General features: G+C 48.8%; 1 protein-coding gene across 1 annotated transcript in view; it reads right to left on the bottom strand.

Annotated features, from left to right (window-relative positions):
• The window catches only part of LOC140372426 (plexin-A1-like), a 112,160-nt gene that overhangs the window by 50,165 nt on the left and 37,782 nt on the right, over window positions 1-24,213 (bottom strand). Inside the window, exons 8-9 of the mRNA XM_072459521.1 lie at window positions 7,810-7,924; window positions 2,603-2,803 (exon numbers count right to left, since the gene is read on the bottom strand). Of these exons, the coding sequence (XP_072315622.1) occupies window positions 2,603-2,803; window positions 7,810-7,924 (316 nt within the window). The remainder of the gene's footprint in view (window positions 1-2,602; window positions 2,804-7,809; window positions 7,925-24,213) is intronic.

Raw genomic sequence — 24,213 nt, 5'->3', positions numbered from 1 at the left:
CTGAACACCGAGAACATGAGAACCACGATTTGAAGAACCAGAAGCTCAGAAGAGACGCAACCAAACACGTGAAGTTCATTTGTGGAGCAGGTCGTACACAAGGCAACAAACACCACAGGAAAACACAGATTGAACCAGGTGCTTATTCTGTTTCTCCTCAGCGCTTCCTCTGCGCTTCCTCTGCGCTTCCTCGATTTCTCGTCTGCGCTTCCTCTGCGCTTCCTCGATTTCTCGTCTGCGCTTCCTCCGTTTCTCCTCCGCGTTTCCTCCGCGCTTCCTTTGCGTTTCTCTTCTCTCTCGTTTCTTGTCTCTTTCTCTTCTGCTGCAGCTCCACAGCCTCAGGTGAAGAGATCTTTCACTTTAGATGAAAACCTGATAAAACCCAAAGAGCGCGCGCGCTTGGGGCCTGAGGCGGGGCTGTTATAAACCCTTTACCTTTAATGGACTCGACCTTCTCCACCGTTAAAATCACAACGTTATCAACAAAACAGGTTCAAACATGTGGAGATAAGAGAGATGGAGGAGAGGGAGGAGAGAGAGGGAGGAGAGGGAAGAGAGGGAAGAGAGAGGGAGGAGAGAGAGGGAGGAGAGAGAGGGAGGAGAGGGAGGAGAGAGAGGGAAGAGAGGGAAGAGAGAGGGAGGAGAGAGAGGGAGGAGAGAGAGGGAAGAGAGGGAGAGGAGAGAGAGGGAGGAGAGAGAGGGAAGAGAGGGAAGAGAGGGAAGAGAGGGAAGAGAGAGGGAGGAGAGAGAGGGAGGAGAGAGAGGGAGGAGAGGGAGGAGAGAGAGGGAAGAGAGGGAAGAGAGGGAAGAGAGAGGGAGGAGAGAGAGGGAGGAGAGAGAGGGAGGAGAGGGAGGAGAGAGAGGGAAGAGAGGGAAGAGAGGAAAGAGAGAGGGAGGAGAGAGAGGGAGGAGAGAGAGGGAGAAGAGGGAGGAGAGAGAGGGAGGAGAGAGAGGGAGGAGAGAGAGGGAAGAGAGGAAAGAGAGGGAAGAGAGAGGGAGGAGAGGGAAGAGAGGGAAGAGAGGGAAGAGAGGGAAGAGAGGGGAGAGAGGGAGGAGAGCGAGGGAGGAGAGGGGAGAGAGAGGGAGGAGAGAGAGGGAGGAGAGGGAGGAGAGAGAGGGAGGAGAGGGAGGAGAGGGAGGAGAGAGAGGGAGGAGAGGGAGGAGAGAGAGGGAGGAGAGGGAGGAGAGGGAGGAGAGAGAGGGAAGAGAGGGAAGAGAGGGAAGAGAGGGAGGAGAGAGAGGGAGGAGAGAGAGGGAGGAGAGCGAAGGAGGAGAGAGGGAGGAGAGGGAGGAGAGAGAAATCACAGGTACAACATGACAACACACATGGAGGAGATTCAGAGTGTTTCTGAGGCTCAGAGGGAGAGGACTTTCATGTTGTGCTGTCGCGTTGTCGTCGTATTGTAGTCGTGCTGTTGTGTTGGACTGGAGGATGGCCTGAGGGCCTTCTGCGGACTCTGCGGACTCTGCGGACTCTGCGGACTCTGCGGACTCTGCGGACTCTGCGGACTCTGCGGACTGGTTCTCACACGTAGTACAAGAAGTACACGTAGTACAAGTAGTTTGTGATGCAGTACAAGTAGTATTAGTAATAGTCATTGTAAAAAGAGTTTTAGTTGTTGTAGTAGTATTTTTCAGCAGTATTTGCAGCAGTAGTATCAGCAGTATATGTAGTAGGAGTAGTAGTAGTATATGCAGTAGTAGTAGTAGTAGTATATGCAGTAGTAGTAGTAGTAGTAGTATATGCAGTAGTAGTAGTAGTAGTAGTATATGCAGTAGTAGTAGTAGTAGTAGTATATGCAGTAGTAGTAGTAGTAGTATATGCAGTAGTAGTAGTAGTAGTAGTATATGCAGTAGTAGTAGTAGTAGTAGTATATGCAGTAGTAGTAGTAGTAGTAGTATATGCAGTAGTAGTAGTAGTATATGCAGTAGTAGTAGTAGTAGTAGTATATGCAGTAGTAGTAGTAGTAGTAGTAGTAGTAGTATATGCAGTAGTAGTAGTAGTAGTAGTCTATGCAGTAGTAGTAGTAGTAGTAGTAGTCTATGCAGTAGTAGTAGTAGTAGTAGTAGTCTATGCAGTAGTAGTAGTAGTAGTAGTAGTAGTAGTAGTAGTAGTAGTAGTAGTAGTATATGCAGTAGTAGTAGTAGTAGTAGTAGTATATGCAGTAGTAGTAGTAGTAGTAGTAGTAGTAGTAGTCTATGCAGTAGTAGTAGTATATGCAGTAGTAGTAGTAGTAGTAGTAGTAGTAGTAGTAGTAGTAGTAGTAGTAGTATATGCAGTAGTAGTAGTAGTAGTAGTAGTATATGCAGTAGTAGTAGTAGTAGTATATGCAGTAGTAGTAGTAGTAGTAGTAGTAGTATATGCAGTAGTAGTAGTAGTAGTAGTAGTAGTAGTAGTAGTAGTAGTAGTAGTAGTATATGCAGTAGTAGTAGTAGTAGTAGTAGTATATGCAGTAGTAGTAGTAGTAGTAGTAGTAGTAGTATATGCAGTAGTAGTAGTAGTAGTAGTAGTAGTAGTAGTAGTAGTAGTAGTAGTAGTAGTAGTAGTAGTAGTATATGCAGTAGTAGTAGTAGTAGTAGTAGTAGTAGTAGTAGTACTCACAGCGGTCTTCTGGCACTGGATGGACGAGCTGTTGAACCTCAGAGCTGGAACACTCTGAACTTCTCCCTGGACGTTGAAAACACACTCGTAGTTTCTCTGTCCAGACTGAGGCTGAGGAAGGTTCTTCGCCGACAGCGTGATGGGTTTGGTCACGCCCACTGGGATGAAGATCTGAGACGAGGACAGGATCTGAGGACAGTCCTGGGACAAGAGAGACGGGGTTTAGATCTGAGACGAGGACAGGATCTGAGGACAGTCCTGGGACAAGAGAGGTCACACACACACAGACACACACAGACACACACACACACATACATGTACACACACACAGACACACAGACACACACACACACACACATACACACATGTACACACACACACACACACACACACAGATGTACACACACACACATGTACACACACACACACACACACACATGTACACACACACACACACATGTACACACACACACACACATGTACACACACACACACGTACACACACACACATGTACACACATGTACACACACATGTACACACACACACACACACACACACACATGTACACACACACACACACACATGTACACACACACACACACATGTACACACATGTACACACACATGTACACACACACACATGTACACACACACACATGTACACACACACACACACACACACACACACACACATGTACACACACACATGTACACACACATGTACACACACACATGTACACACATGTACACACACACACACACACACACACACATGTACACACACACACACACACACACATGTACACACACACACATGTACACACATGTACACACACACACACATGTACACACACACATGTACACACATGTACACATGTACACACATGTACACACATGTACACACATGTACACACATGTACACACACACACATGTACACACACACACACACACACACACATGTACACACACACACACACACATGTACACACACACACACACACACATGTACACACACACACATGTACACACACACACACATGTACACACATGTACACACACACACACACACGTACACACACACACACATGTACACACACACACACATGTACACACACACACACATGTACACACATGTACACACACACACACATGTACACACATGTACACACATGTACACACACACACACATGTACACACATGTACACACACACACACACACACACATGTACACACACACACACACATGTACACACATGTACACACATGTACACACACACACACACATGTACACACATGTACACACACACACACACACACACACACATGTACACACACACACATGTACACACACACACACATGTACACACACACATGTACACACATGTACACACACACACATGTACACACATGTACACACATGTACACACACACACACACATGTACACACACACACACACACACACATGTACACACACACACACATGTACACACATGTACACACATGTACACACATGTACACACACACACACACATGTACACACATGTACACACACACACACATGTACACACACACACACACACACACACATGTACACACATGTACACACATGTACACACACACATGTACACACATGTACACACACACACACACATGTACACACACACACACATGTACACACATGTACACACACACACACACATGTACACACATGTACACACACACACACATGTACACACATGTACACACATGTACACACATGTACACACACACACACATGTACACACACACACACACACACACACATGTACACACATGTACACACACACACACATGTACACACATGTACACACACACACCTTTCGTTTTAACCTGTTAATCACGAGGTGAAATGTGGAGGAAAATGGCACAAACTTCTGAAGAAAGACAAACTAAATAATAAAATAAAAAGTGGGAGCAGTTGCCATAGAAACAGGGCTCTGGGTTTGTGATAAACGGGAGAAAAACACCTCGAGAAAAGAAGGAGATTTTACAGGAATATGAAATTAAACTGACAAAACGAGACAGATTTCAGCACAAACTGTTTGAGCCGGAACTGTAAAAACTGTAAAAACTGGACATTTGACTTAATCTGTGTAAGAAGAAAACATTATTATTGTTTTTGTTGGAAATGACTTTTTATTGTCTAAAATAAAGTGTTTTTAATCTTAAAGTCGATGGTGCCAAAAATACTACTTTACAGCTAATTTAAAACATTTCTGCTTTTTACAGCCAATGAACAGACGCTAATGCTAATGCTAAAGCTAATGCTAACACTAGTGCTAATGCTAAAGTTGTGTTGACTCAAACCGTTCAGTCGTGTTGTTCTTGTCTCGGTTTGTTTCAATGAGGTGAAAACACTTTACTCAGTACTGCGTTCAAATATAGATATATGGAGTACAAGTACATAACACGAGGTCACAGGTTCGAGTCCCGGAGCAGACCGCGCCTCACTTTCTCCTCGTGTTTCTCCCGTGTCTGGTTGACATTCGCTCAGATGGAGACTTCACGCCTCATGGAGCTGATCGCAGGATTAGCGCGTCCATCTGGAGCGGAGGAGAACAGCAGCGAGGGGCCGGGGGTCAGGGGTCAGGGGTCGAGACAAACAGGAGGAGACGGAAGCCAGAGGAAACACGGAGCACAAACAGCAGGGGGCCGACTCCACACGAATCTGCCGAGAGCGACGACACCCAAACTCGGACAAATCTGACCAAAATCCTCCTGAATTATACTTTTAAATCGATTCACAAAAAGATGTTTAATAATGTTCGTGTGTGAGGGGCGTGGCTAAAAGAAGATTAAAGTGACAAAAACGCGACAAAAACGTGACAAAACACGACAAAAAGGCAAATGAATGACAATTTTTAGTAATTCCTGGTAGAAATCTAAAATCCGATCAGTCACAAAAAGACATTAAAGTCATTCCAAATGTGTGCAATGTGACGAAAAGCAACAAAAACGTGACGAAAAAGAACAAAAGTGTGACAAAAAGCAACAAAAACGTGACGAAAAGCAACAAAAACGTGACGAAAAGCAACAAAAACGTGACAAAAAAGGCAACAAAAACGTGACGAAAAGCAATAAAAACGTGACGAAAAACAACAAAAGCCTGACAAAAGGCAACAAAAATATGACAAAAAGCAACAAAAACGTGACGAAAAGCAACAAAACCTGACGAAAAACAACATAAATATGACAAAAAGCAAAAAAAACGTGACGAAAAGCAACAAAAACGTGACAAAAGGCAACAATAACGTGACGAAAAACAAAAACGTGACGAAAAACAAAAATGTGACAAAAAGCAACAAAAACGTGACGAAAAGCAATAAAGATGTGACGAAAAACAACAAAAATGTGACAAAAAGCAACAAAAACGTGACGAAAAGCAACAAAAACGTGACGAAAAGCAATAAAGATGTGACAAAAGGCAACAAAAACGTGACAAAAAGCAACAAAAACATGACGTAAAGCAACAAAAACGTGACTAAAAGCAATAAAGATGTGACAAAAGGCAACAAAAACGTGACAAAAAAGGCAACAAAAATATGACAAAAAGCAACAAAAACGTGACGAAAAGCAACAAAACCTGACGAAAAACAACATAAAATTGACGAAAAACAACAAAAACGTGACGAAAAAGAACAAAAGTGTGACAAAAAGCAAAAAAAACGTGACGAAAAGCAACAAAAACGTGACGAAAAACAACAAAAACGTGACAAAAGGCAACAATAACGTGACGAAAAACAAAAACGTGACGAAAAACAAAAATGTGACAAAAAGCAACAAAAACGTGACGAAAAGCAATAAAGATGTGACGAAAAACAACAAAAATGTGACAAAAAGCAACAAAAACGTGACGAAAAGCAACAAAAACGTGACGAAAAGCAATAAAGATGTGACAAAAGGCAACAAAAACGTGACAAAAAGCAACAAAAACATGACGTAAAGCAACAAAAACGTGACTAAAAGCAACAAAAACGTGACGAAAAGCAATAAAAACGTGACGAAAAACAACAAAAACCTGACAAAAGGCAACAAAAATATGACAAAAAGCAACAAAAACGTGACGAAAAGCAACAAAACCTGACGAAAAACAACAATAACGTGACGAAAAACAAAAACGTGACGAAAAACAAAAATGTGACAAAAAGCAACAAAAACGTGACGAAAAGCAATAAAGATGTGACGAAAAACAACAAAAATGTGACAAAAAGCAACAAAAACGTGACGAAAAGCAACAAAAACGTGACGAAAAGCAATAAAGATGTGACAAAAGGCAACAAAAACGTGACAAAAAGCAACAAAAACATGACGTAAAGCAACAAAAACGTGACTAAAAGCAACAAAAACGTGACGAAAAGCAATAAAAACGTGACGAAAAACAACAAAAACCTGACAAAAGGCAACAAAAATATGACAAAAAGCAACAAAAACGTGACGAAAAGCAACAAAACCTGACGAAAAACAACATAAAATTGACGAAAAGCAACAAAAACGTGACGAAAAAGAACAAAAGTGTGACAAAAAGTAAAAAAAACGTGACGAAAAGCAACAAAAACGTGACGAAAAACAACAAAAACGTGACAAAAAGTAAAAAAAACGTGACGAAAAGCAACAAAAACGTGACGAAAAACAACAAAAACGTGACAAAAGGCAACAATAACGTGACGAAAAACAAAAACGTGACGAAAAACAACAAAAATGTGACAAAAAGCAACAAAAACGTGACGAAAAGCAACAAAAACGTGACGAAAAGCAATAAAGATGTGACAAAAGGCAAAAAAAACGTGACAAAAAGCAACAAAAACATGACGTAAAGCAACAAAAACGTGACTAAAAGCAACAAAAACGTGACTAAAAGCAACAAACACGTGACTAAACGCTGCAAAAATGCGACGGAATGATTCACGTGGCTAAAGCTAGCTTGCACAGGAACAGTTTTGCCTCATTTCTTTGACTTCTCTCAAAGCCTCTACGCTGCGTTTGAACCTCTTTTCATGTCATGCTAATGCTAATGCTAATGTCAGACGCATTATGACCTGAAAATATCAGATTGCGGCTCTTGACAAAGCGAGTGCCGCGCGGCCATAAACAAGAAACAGCTGTTGCTAACGTGCTTTGCTAGCTTTGTGTTGCTAAGGCTCGACATGTCAGTTAAAGAGTGGTACCTGAGACAGTTTGACGCGTCCTTCCTGAAACGAACAGTCCAGAGCGTTCTGAGTGCACATGTGTCTGTATTTACACCAGTGACACGGAAACGAGCCGTTCACACACGACAGGCACCTGCCAAACACAAGGGACTGGAATCAGAAACACACCAGAGTCACGGGGACACACTGAAAAACCCCTCCAAGTCCTGCTTTAGTCCAGCTTTAGTCCAGCTTTAGACCTGCTTTAGTCCTGCTTTAGTCCTGCTTTAGTCCTGCTTTAGACCTGCTTTAGTCCTGCTTTAGACCAGCTTTAGACCTGCTTTAGTCCTGCTTTAGTCCTGCTTTAGTCCTGCTTTAGTCCTGCTTTAGACCTGCTTTAGTCCTGCTTTAGACCAGCTTTAGACCTGCTTTAGTCCTGCTTTAGTCCTGCTTTAGACCTGCTTTAGTCCTGCTTTAGACCTGCTTTAGACCTGCTTTAGTCCTGCTTTAGTCCTGCTTTAGACCTGCTTTAGTCCTGCTTTAGACCTGCTTTAGACCTGCTTTAGTCCTGCTTTAGTCCAGCTTTAGACCTGCTTTAGTCCTGCTTTAGTCCTGCTTTAGACCTGCTTTAGTCCTGCTTTAGTCCTGCTTTAGACCTGCTTTAGTCCTGCTTTAGACCTGCTTTAGACCTGCTTTAGTCCTGCTTTAGTCCTGCTTTAGACCTGCTTTAGACCTGCTTTAGACCTGCTTTAGTCCTGCTTTAGTCCTGCTTTAGACCTGCTTTAGTCCTGCTTTAGACCTGCTTTAGACCTGCTTTAGACCTGCTTTAGTCCTGCTTTAGACCTGCTTTAGACCTGCTTTAGTCCTGCTTTAGACCTGCTTTAGTCCTGCTTTAGACCTGCTTTAGACCTGCTTTAGTCCTGCTTTAGTCCTGCTTTAGACCTGCTTTAGTCCTGCTTTAGACCCGCTTTAGACCCGCTTTAGTCCCGCTTTAGACCCGCTTTAGACCCGCTTTAGTCCCGCTTTAGTCCCGCTTTAGACCCGCTTTAGACCTGCTTTAGTCCTGCTTTAGACCAGCTTTAGACCTGCTTTAGTCCTGCTTTAGACCTGCTTTAGACCTGCTTTAGTCCTGCTTTAGTCCTGCTTTAGTCCTGCTTTAGACCTGCTTTAGACCTGCTTTAGTCCTGCTTTAGACCTGCTTTAGTCCTGCTTTAGTCCTGCTTTAGACCTGCTTTAGTCCTGCTTTAGACCTGCTTTAGTCCTGCTTTAGTCCTGCTTTAGACCTGCTTTAGTCCTGCTTTAGACCTGCTTTAGACCTGCTTTAGACCTGCTTTAGTCCTGCTTTAGACCTGCTTTAGACCTGCTTTAGTCCTGCTTTAGACCTGCTTTAGTCCTGCTTTAGACCTGCTTTAGACCTGCTTTAGACCTGCTTTAGTCCTGCTTTAGTCCTGCTTTAGTCCTGCTTTAGACCTGCTTTAGACCCGCTTTAGTCCCGCTTTAGACCCGCTTTAGACCCGCTTTAGTCCCGCTTTAGTCCCGCTTTAGACCCGCTTTAGACCTGCTTTAGTCCTGCTTTAGACCTGCTTTAGTCCTGCTTTAGTCCTGCTTTAGACCTGCTTTAGTCCTGCTTTAGACCTGCTTTAGTCCTGCTTTAGACCTGCTTTAGTCCTGCTTTAGTCCTGCTTTAGACCTGCTTTAGTCCTGCTTTAGACCTGCTTTAGACCTGCTTTAGACCTGCTTTAGACCTGCTTTAGTCCTGCTTTAGTCCTGCTTTAGACCTGCTTTAGACCTGCTTTAGTCCTGCTTTAGACCTGCTTTAGTCCTGCTTTAGACCTGCTTTAGTCCTGCTTTAGACCTGCTTTAGACCTGCTTTAGACCTGCTTTAGTCCTGCTTTAGACCTGCTTTAGACCTGCTTTAGTCCTGCTTTAGTCCTGCTTTAGTCCTGCTTTAGACCTGCTTTAGTCCTGCTTTAGACCTGCTTTAGACCTGCTTTAGTCCTGCTTTAGTCCTGCTTTAGACCTGCTTTAGACCTGCTTTAGTCCTGCTTTAGACCTGCTTTAGACCTGCTTTAGTCCTGCTTTAGTCCTGCTTTAGACCTGCTTTAGTCCTGCTTTATTCCTGCTTTAGACCTGCTTTAGTCCTGCTTTAGTCCTGCTTTAGACCTGCTTTAGTCCTGCTTTAGACCTGCTTTAGTCCTGCTTTAGACCTGCTTTAGACCTGCTTTAGTCCTGCTTTAGACCTGCTTTAGACCTGCTTTAGACCTGCTTTAGACCTGCTTTAGTCCTGCTTTAGACCGGCTTTAGACCTGCTTTAGACCTGCTTTAGTCCTGCTTTAGTCCTGCTTTAGTCCTGCTTTAGTCCTGCTTTAGACCTGCTTTAGACCTGCTTTAGACCAGCTTTAGACCTGCTTTAGTCCTGCTTTAGTCCTGCTTTAGTCCTGCTTTAGACCAGCTTTAGACCTGCTTTAGACCTGCTTTAGACCTGCTTTAGTCCTGCTTTAGTCCTGCTTTAGACCTGCTTTAGACCAGCTTTAGACCTGCTTTAGACCTGCTTTAGACCTGCTTTAGTCCTGCTTTAGACCTGCTTTAGTCCTGCTTTAGACCTGCTTTAGACCAGCTTTAGACCTGCTTTAGTCCTGCTTTAGTCCTGCTTTAGTCCTGCTTTAGTCCTGCTTTAGACCTGCTTTAGACCTGCTTTAGTCCTGCTTTAGACCTGCTTTAGTCCTGCTTTAGTCCTGCTTTAGACCTGCTTTAGTCCTGCTTTAGTCCTGCTTTAGACCTACTTTAGACCTGCTTTAGTCCTGCTTTAGTCCTGCTTTAGTCCTGCTTTAGTCCTGCTTTAGACCTACTTTAGACCTCTCTCTCTCTCTTCACTCCTTTCATTCAGAACCAGCTCTTTGTCCATAATCTCTTTCATGTTTTAGTCTTTGGTGGAGGTGAAGACGGAGACAGAAGAGAAGGTAAAGGTCTGAGGAAACCTGAGCAGAGGTGCATCGTGGGAGATGCAGTTTACACTGAAGCCTAGGGGCATGACGGGGTTTGTTAAAGAAGCAGAGGTGCATCGTGGGAGATGTAGTTTACACTGAAGCCTCGGGACATGACGGGGTTTGTTAAAGAAGCAGAGGTGCATCGTGGGAGATGTAGTTTACACTGAAGCCTCGGGACATGACGGGGTTTGTTAAAGAAGCAGAGGTGCATCGTGGGAGATGTAGTTTACACTGAAGCCTCGGGACATGACGGGGTTTGTTAAAGAAGCAGAGGTGCATCGTGGGAGATGTAGTTTACACTGAAGCCTCGGGACATGACGGGGTTTGTTAAAGAAGCAGAGGTGCATCGTGGGAGATGTAGTTTACACTGAAGCCTCGGGACATGACGGGGTTTGTTAAACCTTATCATTCAAAAGTCTTCGTTCAAACCAATGTCAGAAAACACGACGCGCTTCACAGAACGAGGAAGTGTTAAAAGTATAAAACGGTCACAGCGGCGCGTTGGGTAGTCTTATGGCTAATGCTAACTTTTATGAAAATGTAAAATATAAAGCCACTATAAATATACAAACTAATTAAAGATGAAAGTAAAGTATTTTTATTTTTTTTACTTAACATTATTTTTTTATTAGGGCCGAGCGCCACAAGCTGGCGAGAGGCCTATTAGTCTCGTAAGGCCGTGCGAAGCACGGCTGCGAAAGTGCGCACGTAGTGCGCACGAAATCGAGCGCGAAGCGCTCGCCCACTTCCAAACACTCACTAACGCACTCCTCCACTCATGCACGCCCCGTGCAGACTAATTAGTAGTAGGAAAATGGAACTTTACCGTTGTAAACGGGCGAAGCCCGTGCAAAAGTGCGCACTAAACGAGCACATCCCCATATAAAGCACTCATTTGCGACAAGTAGCTCACGAATACGTTCCCCATCTCTTGCATGTTCCGTGCATATAAGCATGTAATGCAAAAATTGAACATTATTACTGTTTTGTGTACAAAAATTAGATTTTTTCAGGGCCATTTTTTTTTTCGTCAAAAAATGGCGCGACAGCGCCACCGACAAAAGTCAAAATACATTGCGCCTATGGGAGACGCCCCGAGGTCAACTTTGGCGTAAAGCTACGAAATTCGGGACACGCATTCATCTCGTGAGACAAAAAAAAAAAAATCATTGTGACCACGCCCCCAGACTTACCCTATGGCCGCCATCTTCCTTTGAAAATGAACACACGCTGTGTTAGCCATTTTGTTCACGTCAAACTTTGACGAACTCCTCCTAGGGCGTTTTGCCCACCGACTTCAAAATCGGCGTACGTCCTCTGGACAAGTGGGGCATCTAAAGTTATGCAAATTTTAAGGATAACTTTTACGGTCTCTGTGCGACGGAGCCGCAAACGTTTCCCAGAATTCTGACTATTTGGCCTTCAGAGTGGCCTATAAACAATAGAGTTTTTACAAATGACATGATATTTTGAACAAAATTCTAATTTGCCATCCTGATCATAAAAGTATGAGAGCCAAAGTCATATTTTGTACGGCGTAACCGAAGCGTTGACAGAAACATCCCATGTTATCCTTATGGGAAAATTGTAGAATCGCTCAAATCACCACATTTTTACGCTTCACACTTTAACAAACTCCTCCTAGGGCGATTGCCCGATCAAGCTCATATTTGGGGAAAATCATCTTCACAAACGGGGCATCAAAAGTTAGTCATATTTTGATTTTAAGTGGTACGGTCTCTGTGCCGTGGAGCTGCAAATATACTGTCACAAATGGGAAAAACGCCAAATCCTTGAAATGTTCACATTTACGCTTCACACTTTAACAAACTCCTCCGTGGGCAATAGCTCGATCAAGCTTTACTTTGGGAAATATCATTTACACAAGCGGGGCATCAAAAGTTATCCATATTTTTATTCCAAGTGCTACGGTCTCTGTGCGGCGGAGCAGCAAATTTGACTGACACTTGTGTTGATTTGCACTGGATTGGCCATGTCCAATGTGTCGCCGTCTGTCAAGTTCTTTTTTAATTCAACACACAATAAGGGCGCCATCTTTATCAAGTCGAAAGCGCAGAGTCGGAAGGCCGGCGGCCCGCGAGGGCCGTTGGATGCCGCTTGCGGCTTTAATTCTTCTTTTTTCTTCTCAGGACCAACCCCCCTATTTTTCACCCAGTGAACATTGACGAAAAGTCACAAAAATTTGCACACCTCTAAAAATCGTGCCTCTCTACATTCTGGCTATTTCCCTTTTCTAAAATAAAAAAAATTGGCGCGTCAGCGCCCCCAAATGTACCAAAAATGCATTGAGAGATGGGAAATGACCCAAAAAAAATCTGATCGTAGAATCATGAAATTTGGCGCAGAGGTAGATGGTGACAAGAGAAGTAAAAAATATTATTACGGCAACGCTGTCCGGCCAACCAAATGTCGGCCATATTGCTTCAAAAATGGCTAAACATGACTTCGGAGTTTTTCCAAACGTCGTACTTTTACAAACTCCTCCCAGGGCGTTGGCCCTAAAAAGCTGAAATTTGGTGAAAATGCTACTGAGGAGTGGGACATCAAAAGTTATCCAAATTACATTGACCCTGTCACGGTCTCTGTGCGGCGAAGCCGCAAACTGTAGCTAGAATTTCAGAAATCTCCCAAATTTAACATTTCTGCCGTTTGCGCAGATAAAGTCCGAATTGCGTCAAATTAGAATCAGTTGTTAAACTCTTTGCCCTAAACCTACTTGAAGTGAAATAAATTAATTTGGAGCCACAGCGCCCCCTACAGATTTTATATGGAGGTTAAATATTTAGTTTTGCGAAATTATATGAAATTTGACACAAAACTCAATTTTGGCCCCATCAAAAAAGTCAATGAGACCCATGTCATAATTGTTATGGCGTTGCCGTAGCGATGACCAAAACCTCCCATGTTATTCCAATGGGGAAATCGCCAGAACATGTTTACACTTTAGACTTTCACGAACTCCTCTTAGGGCGTTAGACATATTAACCTGAAATTTGGTGAGACTCATCTTCAGGTGTGGACCATCAAAAGTTATCCACATTTTTATTCAAAGAGTCACGGTGTCTGTGCGGCAAAGCCGCACATTTTGCCAAGAATTCAAAATAAAATTGCTTTTTGATGGTAAAACAAAGGGGAGAAGATGTGACAGCGTCACAGATTCAGCAGTAGGCGTAATAAAAGGACAATTGTGGCGCGTTAGCGCCCCCTCCTCTTGCGGCGTGGCGGCGGCGTGGTGAGGGACGATCATTGCCGCTTTCGGCTATATTTATTATTATTTTTGTATTATATTATTTTTATTCAACACCGACGCCAACACCGACGCCAACATAGACGCCAACACAGATGCCAACACCGACGCTAACACAGACACCGACGCTAACACAGACACCGACGCTAACACAGAGGCCAACACTGAGCTAGCTGCTCTTCTGTACGGGCCCTTTACAGCACAATATGAGCGGTTCATGTTACATTCGGACGTTCACGTTGTCGTTCTGGACGTTTAATGTTCAGTTTAGAAGATGAACATGAATGAAAGGCTTAAATATCATGAACATTTCTACAGTGTCGTGGTGTAAGACGTCCGTGATGATCCAGGGAAAGAGGAAGCAGATGATTTACGGTGGAAATAATCCGCTTAATAAATATATATGGCGTGTATTAATGTCATTGCAGTGAGTGTTTCTGCGTCGCAGCCGCTAAATCTGCTTTAACTGAGACTAATGTCACTGAGCGAGGAACATTACGGAGAGAACACAGACAGAGAGGCGGGAGGAGGCGTCTGGGGAGGGGGAGAGCGCCACACTGAGAGTACAGTGAGTGGGAGGTGTCTGGGGAGAGGGAGAGCTGCTAAAGCATTACTCTGAACAGAGATGTAACAAACGAGCTGCTCTAATTGATCCAAATGAGTTTGTGTCGGGTTGAAAAATGTGGAGAAGAGAAGAAGAGCAGAGAAATGAAGAGGAGGAGAGGAGGAGCAGAGAAGAGGAGAGGAGAGAGGAAGGAGAGGAGGAGCAGAGAAGAGGAGAGGAGAGAGGAAGGAGAGGAGGAGAGGAGAAGAGGAGAGGAGAGAGGAAGGAGAGGAGGAGCAGAGAAGAGGAGAGGAGAGAGGAAGGAGAGGAGGAGAGGAGAAGAGGAGAGGAGAGAGGAAGGAGAGGAGAGGAGAAGAGAAGGAGCAGAGAAGAGGAGAGGAGAGAGGAAGGAGAGGAGGAGAGGAGAAGAGGAGGAGCAGAGAAGTGAAGAGGAGGAGAGGAGAAGAGGAGGCGCAGAGGAGAGGAGGAGGAGAGGAGGAGAGCAGGAGCAGAGGAGAAGAGGAGGAGGAGGAGAGGAGGAGAGAGGAGAGGAGGAGAGAGGAGAGGAGGAGAAGAGAAGGAGACGAGGAGGAGGAAAGGAAGAGAGTAGGAGGAGGAGAGAAGAGGGAGAAGAGAGGAGAGGAGGAGAAGAGGAGGAGATGAGGAGGAGGAGAAGAGGAAGAGGAGGAAGAGGAGGAGAAGAGAAGGAGAGGAGGAGGAGAAGAGAGGAAGGAGAGGAGGAGGAGAAGAGGAGAGGAGGAAGAGGAGTAGACAAGGAGGAGACGAGGAGAGGAGAAGAGAGGAAGGAGAAGAGAGGAAGAAGAGGAGAAGAGGAGGAGAAGAAGAGGAGAAGAGGAGGAGAAGAAGAGGAGAGAGGAGAAAGAGAGGAGGAGGAGAGGAAGAAGAGGAGGAGACAAGGAGGAGACGAGGAGGAGAAGAGGAGAGGAGGAGGAGAAGAGATGAAGAAGAGGAGGAGAAGAAGAGGAGAGAGGAGAGGAGGAAGCGAGGAGGAGGAGGAGGAGAGGAGAGGAGGAGGAGAAGAGATGAAGAAGAGGAGGAGAAGAAGAGGAGAGAGGAGAGGAGGAGGAGAAGAGGAGGAGAAGGAGGCGGAGGAGGAGAAGAGGGCGGCGTCTGAGCTCCAGAGGGCGGCGTTGAATAATTCAGCCGCTGTCATTGGGCGTCGGGCGTCACCGGAGACTAAAGGGCCCCCAAAGCGGCCCACACGCCAGCTTTGTTCCCGCGCGCGACGCTGGTGCCGGGGTTAGCGTAGCGTCATTAGCATCTCAATACAAAAAGGAATAAATTAGCCTAAGTTAGCGTAGCCAGACGAGGAGCGCGTGTCGCCAGAGACGAGAGACGCGATTGGACAGAAAACCAGTCCAAAGAAAAGGACTTGGACCCAGAAGGAGCACGTGTTCAAATAGTCTGAGCCCCCCGGAGTGGGACGGGAGTGGGACGGGGGTCTCAGGCCCCCGGAGTGGGGCCCCCGGAGTGGGACGGGAGTGGGACGGGGGTCTGGATAAATAAACTTTATTACATTTTTATGGCTCGTTTGCGCTTCTTTTTCAGCTGCTTTTTTCTCTATTTTGGCCAAACTATTTTGGCCTCCTCCTCCTCTTGCTGCTCCTCCTCTTGCTGCTCCTCTTCCTCTTGCTGCTCCTCCTCCTCTTGCTCCTCCTCCTCTTGCTCCTCCTCCTCCTCTTGCTGCTCCTCCTCCTCTTGCTGCTCCTCCTCCTCTTGCTGCTCCTCCACCTCCACCACCACCACCTCTTCTTCCTGCTCCTCCTCTTGCTGCTCCTCCTCCACCTCCACCACCACCACCACCTCTTCTTCCTGCTCCTCCTCTTGCTGCTGCTCCTCCACCTCCACCACCTCTTCTTCCTGCTCCTCCTCTTGCTGCTCCTCTTCCTCTTGCTGCTCCTCCTCCTCTTGCTCCTCCTCCTCCTCTTGCTGCTCCTCCTCCTCTTGCTGCTCCTCCTCCTCTTGCTGCTCCTCCACCTCCACCACCACCACCACCTCTTCTTCCTGCTCCTCCTCCACCTCCACCACCACCACCACCTCTTCTTCCTGCTCCTCCTCTTGCTGCTGCTCCTCCACCTCCACCACCTCTTCTTCCTGCTCCTCCTCTTGCTGCTCCTCCTTCTCTTCCTGCTCCTCCTCTTGCTGCTCCTCCTTCTCTTCCTGCTCCTCCTCCTGCTCCTCGCTCTGAGTTTCTATTTCTGTCCAGATGAAGCTGGAGCTCATTAAGTCGACACATTATGATAATTTATGGCATTTCCTAAGAGACTCGAGCCGCGACGCATTCAGCAAAGTCAACACACAAGACGAGTGAACTGTAGAAGACCCTGAAGCTCCTGCATCCTCTCGCCTCCTTCTCGCCTCCTTCTCGCCTCCCTCTCGCCTCCCTCTCGCCTCCTTCTCGCCTCCTTCTCGCCTCCTTCTCGCCTCCCTCTCGCCTCCTTCTCGCCTCCCTCTCGCCTCCCTCTCGCCTCCCTCTCGCCTCCCTCTCGCCGGAGTCAGATGGCTCTCAGCTGGATCCTGGTTCAACTCCAGAGACACATTCACTTCTCATCACGACACGATCGAAGCCAAAAACAAATCATTTCATGAGGTAAATGTAAGAAACGTCCACAATCAGTTTGAACATAAAAAATGAACTTGCCCTGACCCTCGGGTAGAGGCCCTGACCCTCAGGTAGAGGCTCTGACCCTCGGGTAGAGGCCCTGACCCTCAGGTAGAGGCTCTGACCCTCGGGTAGAGGCCCTGACCCTCAGGTAGAGGCCCTGACCCTCGGGTAGAGGCCCTGACCCTCGGGTAGAGGCCCTGACCCTCGGGTAGAGGCCCTGACCCTCGGGTAGAGGCCCTGACCCTCGGGTAGAGGCCCTGACCCTCTGGTAGATGCCCTGACCCTCGGGTAGAGGCCCTGACCCTCGGGTAGAGGCCCTGACCCTCGGGTAGAGGCCCTGACCCTCGGGTAGAGGCCCTGGCCCTCGGGTAGAGGCCCTGATTCTCGGGTAGAGGCTCTGACCCTCCCTGACCCTCAGGTAGAGGCTCTGACCCTCCCTGACCCTCAGGTAGAGGCCCTGACCCTCAGGTAGAGGCCCTGACCCTCAGGTAGAGGCCCTGACCCTCGGGTAGAGACCCTGGCCCTCGGGTAGAGGCTCTGACCCTCGGGTAGAGGCCCTGGCCCTCGGGTAGAGGCTCTGACCCTCCCTGACCCTCAGGTAGAGGCCCTGACCCTCAGGTAGAGGCCCTGACCCTCAGGTAGAGGCCCTGACCCTCAGGTAGAGGCCCTGGCCCTCGGGTAGAGGCTCTGACCCTCGGGTAGAGGCCCTGGCCCTCGGGTAGAGGCTCTGACCCTCAGGTAGAGGCCCTGGCCCTCGGGTAGAGGCTCTGACCCTCCCTGACCCTCAGGTAGAGGCCCTGGCCGTCGGGTAGAGGCCCTGGCCCTCGGGTAGAGGCTCTGACCCTCCCTGACCCTCAGGTAGAGGCCCTGGCCCTCGGGTAGAGGCTCTGACCCTCAGGTAGAGGCTCTGACCCTCCCTGACCCTCAGGTAGAGGCCCTGACCCTCAGGTAGAGGCCCTGACCCTCGGGTAGAGGCCCTGACCCTCGGGTAGAGGCCCTGACCCTCGGGTAGAGGCCCTGGCCCTCGGGTAGAGGCCCTGACCCTCGGGTAGAGGCCCTGACCCTCGGGTAGAGGCCCTGGCCCTCGGGTAGAGGCCCTGACCCTCGGGTAGAGGCCCTGACCCTCGGGTAGAGGCCCTGGCCCTCGGGTAGAGGCCCTGGCCCTCGGGTAGAGGCCCTGACCCTCGGGTAGGGGCCCTGGCCCTCGGGTAGAGGCCCTGACCCTCGGGTAGAGGCTCTGACCCTCAGGTAGAGGCTCTGACCCTCGGGTAGAGGCCCTGACCCTCGGGTAGAGGCCCTGGCCCTCGGGTAGAGGCCCTGACCCTCGGGTAGAGGCTCTGACCCTCGGGTAGAGGCCCTGACCCTCAGGTAGAGGCCCTGACCCTCAGGTAGAGGCTCTGACCCTCAGGTAGAGGCCCTGATCCTCAGGTAGAGGCTCTGACCCTCAGGTAGAGGCTCTGACCCTCGGGTAGAGGCCCTAACCCTCGGGTAGAGGCCCTGACCCTCGGGTAGAGGCCCTGACCCTCGGGTAGAGGCCCTGGCCCTCGGGTAGAGGCCCTGACCCTCGGGTAGAGGCCCTGTCCCTCGGGTAGAGGCTCTGACCCTCCCTGACCCTCAGGTAGAGGCCCTGACCCTCAGGTAGAGGCTCTGACCCTCAGGTAGAGGCTCTGACCCTCGGGTAGAGGCCCTAACCCTCGGGTAGAGGCCCTGACCCTCGGGTAGAGGCCCTGACCCTCGGGTAGAGGCCCTGGCCCTCGGGTAGAGGCCCTGACCCTCGGGTAGAGGCCCTGTCCCTCGGGTAGAGGCTCTGACCCTCCCTGACCCTCAGGTAGAGGCCGTAGCCCTCGGGTAGAGGCCGTAGCCCTCGGGTAGAGGCCCTGACCCTCGGGTAGAGGCCCTGACCCTCGGGTAGAGGCCCTGGCCCTCGGGTAGAGGCCCTGACCCTCGGGTAGAGGCTCTGACCCTCGGGTAGACGCCCTGGCCCTCGGGTAGAGGCTCTGACCCTCGGGTAGAGGCCCTGACCCTCGGGTAGAGGCCCTGACCCTCAGGTAGAGGCTCTGACCCTCAGGTAGAGGCTCTGACCCTCAGGTAGAGGCCCTGGCCCTCAGGTAGAGGCTCTGACCCTCAGGTAGAGGCTCTGACCCTCAGGTAGAGGCCCTGACCCTCAGGTAGAGGCCCTGACCCTCAGGTAGAGGCCCTGACCCTCAGGTAGAGGCCCTGACCCTCAGGTAGAGGCTCTTACCCTCAGGTAGAGGCTCTGATCCTCAGGTAGAGGCTCTGATCCTCAGGTAGAGGCTCTGACCCTCAGGTAGAGGCTCTGATCCTCAGGTAGAGGCTCTGATCCTCAGGTAGAGGCTCTGATCCTCAGGTAGAGGCCCTGGCCTTCAGGTAGAGGCTCTGACCCTCAGGTAGAGGCTCTGACCCTCAGGTAGAGGCTCTGACCCTCAGGTAGAGGCTCTGACCCTCAGGTAGAGGCTCTGACCCTCAGGTAGAGGCTCTGACCCTCAGGTAGAGGCTCTGATCCTCAGGTAGAGGCTCTGATCCTCAGGTAGAGGCCCTGGCCTTCAGGTAGAGGCCCTGACCCTCAGGTAGAGGCTCTGACCCTCAGGTTGAAGCTCCAGAGGGAAACGCATTCATCCAGCCGAGCTAATGGCTAACGGCTAAAGGCTAATCGCAGAGGATCAGACACAGACGAGGGGGGCGAGGTCAAGGGTCGCGGTGTCGGATTGTGAAGGCGGATTGGGTAACACAACAGTCTGTTGTAGAGACTTTAGAACGAGCTCAGACATAAACGGGTTCAAAAGTGTCACATCAATAAACATTTGGACATTTATTAATTTATTCTTTTTTTATTAAAAAATATATAACAAACTGACAAATAATGCTGTAAAAATCTTTTGATTATATTCTCTGCAGAAAACTAAATAATTTAAGCTTTTGTAATTAAATTACAATAGATACGATCTATGCATTTTTATGCTTTTCAAAACTATATTTGTATTTATTAAAACTGTAAAAAATGTGTGTTTGATCAACAGATAATAATCACAAATGTCATAAAAGAGTTAGAGTTTAAATGACTTTGAGTGGCAGAAAAAGACAGAGCTGAGCCGTGTGTCACTGCGTTGGCTCTTGTTAGCGTGTGTTAGCGTGTGCTAGCATGTGCTAGCATGTGTTAGCATATTAGCGGTCTCAGCTAACCTCCAGAGGGACCAGGGATCGGCCCCGGACCATCTGCTGCCTGCGGCTAATGCCCCGGCAGACAGGCAGAGCCGGCTCAGCCCCGGGGGGTCCTGGGGGGGTCTGTGAGGGGGTCTGAGGGATCTGAAGGGGTCTGAGGGGGGTCTGTGAGGGTCTGTGAGGGTCTGTGAGGGTCTGTGAGGGCCTGAGAGGGTCTGTGAGGGTCTGAGAGGGTCTGAGAGGGTCTGTGAGGGTCTGTGAGGGTCTGTGAGGGCCTGAGAGGGTCTGAGAGGGTCTGAGAGGGTCTGTGAGGGCCTGTGAGCGTCTGTGAGGGTCTGTGAGGGCCTGAGAGGGTCTGTGAGGGCCTGAGAGGGTCTGTGAGGGTCTGAGAGGGTCTGAGAGGGTCTGTGAGGGCCTGTGAGCGTCTGTGAGGGTCTGTGAGGGTCTGTGAGGGTCTGTGAGGGCCTGAGAGGGTCTGTGAGGGCCTGTGAGCGTCTGTGAGGGTCTGAGAGGGTCTGAGAGCGTCTGTGAGGGTCTGAGAGGGTCTGAGAGGGTCTGTGAGGGCCTGAGAGGGTCTGTGAGGGTCTGTGAGGGTCTGAGAGGGTCTGTGAGGGCCTGAGAGGGCCTGAGAGGGTCTGTGAGGGTCTGTGAGGGTCTGTGAGGGTCTGTGAGGGTCTGTGAGGGTCTGTGAGGGCCTGAGAGGGCCTGAGAGGGTCTGTGAGGGTCTGTGAGGGTCTGTGAGGGTCTGAGAGGGTCTGTGAGGGCCTGAGAGGGTCTGTGAGGGTCTGTGAGGGTCTGAGAGGGTCTGAGAGGGTCTGTGAGGGCCTGAGAGGGTCTGTGAGGGTCTGTGAGGGTCTGAGAGGGTCTGTGAGGGCCTGAGAGGGCCTGAGAGGGTCTGTGAGGGCCTGAGAGGGTCTGTGAGGGTCTGTGAGGGCCTGAGAGGGCCTGAGAGGGTCTGTGAGGGTCTGTGAGGGTCTGTGAGGGTCTGAGAGGGTCTGAGAGGGTCTGTGAGGGCCTGAGAGGGTCTGTGAGGGTCTGTGAGGGTCTGAGAGGGTCTGTGAGGGCCTGAGAGGGCCTGAGAGGGTCTGTGAGGGCCTGAGAGGGTCTGTGAGGGTCTGTGAGGGTCTGTGAGGGTCTGTGAGGGCCTGAGAGGGCCTGAGAGGGTCTGTGAGGGTCTGTGAGGGTCTGTGAGGGTCTGAGAGGGTCTGTGAGGGCCTGAGAGGGTCTGTGAGGGTCTGTGAGGGTCTGTGAGGGTCTGAGAGGGTCTGAGAGGGTCTGTGAGGGCCTGTGAGCGTCTGTGAGGGTCTGTGAGGGTCTGTGAGGGTCTGAGAGGGCCTGTGAGCGTCTGTGAGGGTCTGTGAGGGTCTGTGAGGGTCTGTGAGGGTCTGAGAGGGTCTGTGAGGGTCTGTGAGGGCCTGAGAGGGTCTGTGAGGGCCTTTGAGGGTCTGTGAGGGTCTGTGAAGGTCTGTGAGGGTCTGAGGGGGTCTGTGAGGGTCTGAGAGGGTCTGTGAGGGCCTGAGAGGGTCTGTGAGGGTCTGTGAGGGCCTGTGAGGGCCTGTGAGGGCCTGAGAGGGTCTGAGAGGGTCTGTGAGGGTCTGTGAAGGTCTGTGAGGGTCTGTGAGGGTCTGTGAGGGCCTGTGAGGGTCTGTGAGGGCCTGTGAGGGTCTGTGAGGGCCTGTGAGGGTCTGTGAGGGTCTGAGGGGGTCTGAGGGGGTCTGTGAGGGTCTGAGAGGGTCTGAGAGGGTCTGTGGGGGTCTGAGGGGGTCTGAGGGGGTCTGTGAGGGTCTGTGAGGGTCTGTGAGGGCCTGTGAGGGTCTGAGAGGGTCTGTGGGGGTCTGTGGGGGTCTGAGGGGGTCTGAGGGGGTCTGAACAGCGGAACGGACAGCGCAGAGTGGATCAGGACTGAACACAGCGTGAGGCAGCGTTAACCTGTGACCGCAGCGCTGCAGGAGGCTCTGACCGTTAGCTCAGTCCAGTCTGTTAGCAGGACTAAAGCAGGACTAAAGCAGGTCTAAAGCAGGTCTAAAGCAGGTCTAAAGCAGGTCTAAAGCAGGTCTAAAGCAGGACTAAAGCAGGTCTAAAGCAGGTCTAAAGCAGGTCTAAAGCAGGTCTAAAGCAGGTCTAAAGCAGGTCTAAAGCAGGTCTAAAGCAGGACTAAAGCAGGACTAAAGCAGGTCTAAAGCAGGTCTAAAGCAGGTCTAAAGCAGGTCTAAAGCAGGAATAAAGCAGGACTAAAGCAGGACTAAAGCAGGACTAAAGCAGGTCTAAAGCAGGTCTAAAGCAGGACTAAAGCAGGACTAAAGCAGGTCTAAAGCAGGTCTAAAGCAGGACTAAAGCAGGTCTAAAGCAGGACTAAAGCAGGTCTAAAGCAGGACTAAAGCAGGTCTAAAGCAGGTCTAAAGCAGGACTAAAGCAGGTCTAAAGCAGGACTAAAGCTGGTCTAAAGCAGGTCTAAAGCAGGACTAAAGCAGGACTAAAGCAGGTCTAAAGCAGGTCTAAAGCAGGACTAAAGCAGGTCTAAAGCAGGTCTAAAGCAGGTCTAAAGCAGGACTAAAGCAGGTCTAAAGCAGGACTAAAGCAGGACTAAAGCAGGTCTAAAGCAGGACTAAAGCAGGTCTAAAGCAGGTCTAAAGCAGGTCTAAAGCAGGTCTAAAGCAGGACTAAAGCAGGACTAAAGCAGGACTAAAGCAGGTCTAAAGCAGGTCTAAAGCAGGACTAAAGCAGGACTAAAGCAGGTCTAAAGCAGGTCTAAAGCAGGACTAAAGCAGGTCTAAAGCAGGACTAAAGCAGGACTAAAGCAGGTCTAAAGCAGGTCTAAAGCAGGTCTAAAGCAGGACTAAAGCAGGACTAAAGCAGGACTAAAGCAGGTTTAAAGCAGGACTAAAGCAGGTCTAAAGCAGGTCTAAAGCAGGTCTAAAGCAGGACTAAAGCAGGTCTAAAGCAGGACTAAAGCAGGACTAAAGCAGGTCTAAAGCAGGTCTAAAGCAGGACTAAAGCAGGTCTAAAGCAGGTCTAAAGCAGGACTAAAGCAGGACTAAAGCAGGTCTAAAGCAGGTCTAAAGCAGGACTAAAGCAGGTCTAAAGCAGGACTAAAGCAGGACTAAAGCAGGTCTAAAGCAGGACTAAAGCAGGTCTAAAGCAGGTCTAAAGCAGGTCTAAAGCAGGACTAAAGCAGGTCTAAAGCAGGACTAAAGCAGGTCTAAAGCAGGACTAAAGCAGGACTAAAGCAGGACTAAAGCAGGTCTAAAGCAGGTCTAAAGCAGGACTAAAGCAGGTCTAAAGCAGGACTAAAGCAGGTCTAAAGCAGGACTAAAGCAGGTCTAAAGCAGGTCTAAAGCAGGACTAAAGCAGGACTAAAGCAGGACTAAAGCAGGTCTAAAGCAGGTCTAAAGCAGGACTAAAGCAGGTCTAAAGCAGGTCTAAAGCAGGTCTAAAGCAGGACTAAAGCAGGTCTAAAGCAGGACTAAAGCAGGTCTAAAGCAGGACTAAAGCAGGTCTAAAGCAGGTCTAAAGCAGGACTAAAGCAGGTCTAAAGCAGGTCTAAAGCAGGACAAAAGCAGGACTAAAGCAGGTCTAAAGCAGGACTAAAGCAGGACTAAAGCAGGTCTAAAGCAGGACTAAAGCAGGTCTAAAGCAGGACTAAAGCAGGTCTAAAGCAGGACTAAAGCAGGTCTAAAGCAGGACTAAAGCAGGTCTAAAGCAGGTCTAAAGCAGGTCTAAAGCAGGACTAAAGCAGGTCTAAAGCAGGTCTAAAGCAGGACTAAAGCAGGTCTAAAGCAGGACTAAAGCAGGTCTAAAGCAGGTCTAAAGCAGGACTAAAGCAGGACTAAAGCAGGAC

This window comes from Eucyclogobius newberryi, unplaced genomic scaffold (assembly GCF_026437365.1).
Source record: "Eucyclogobius newberryi isolate DKJ021-1_F unplaced genomic scaffold, fEucNew1.0.hap1 SCAF_23, whole genome shotgun sequence".
NCBI lineage: Eukaryota > Metazoa > Chordata > Actinopteri > Gobiiformes > Gobiidae > Eucyclogobius > Eucyclogobius newberryi.
Note: the sequence above shows the minus strand (reverse complement) of the source record. Positions and strands in the feature narration are given on the sequence as shown.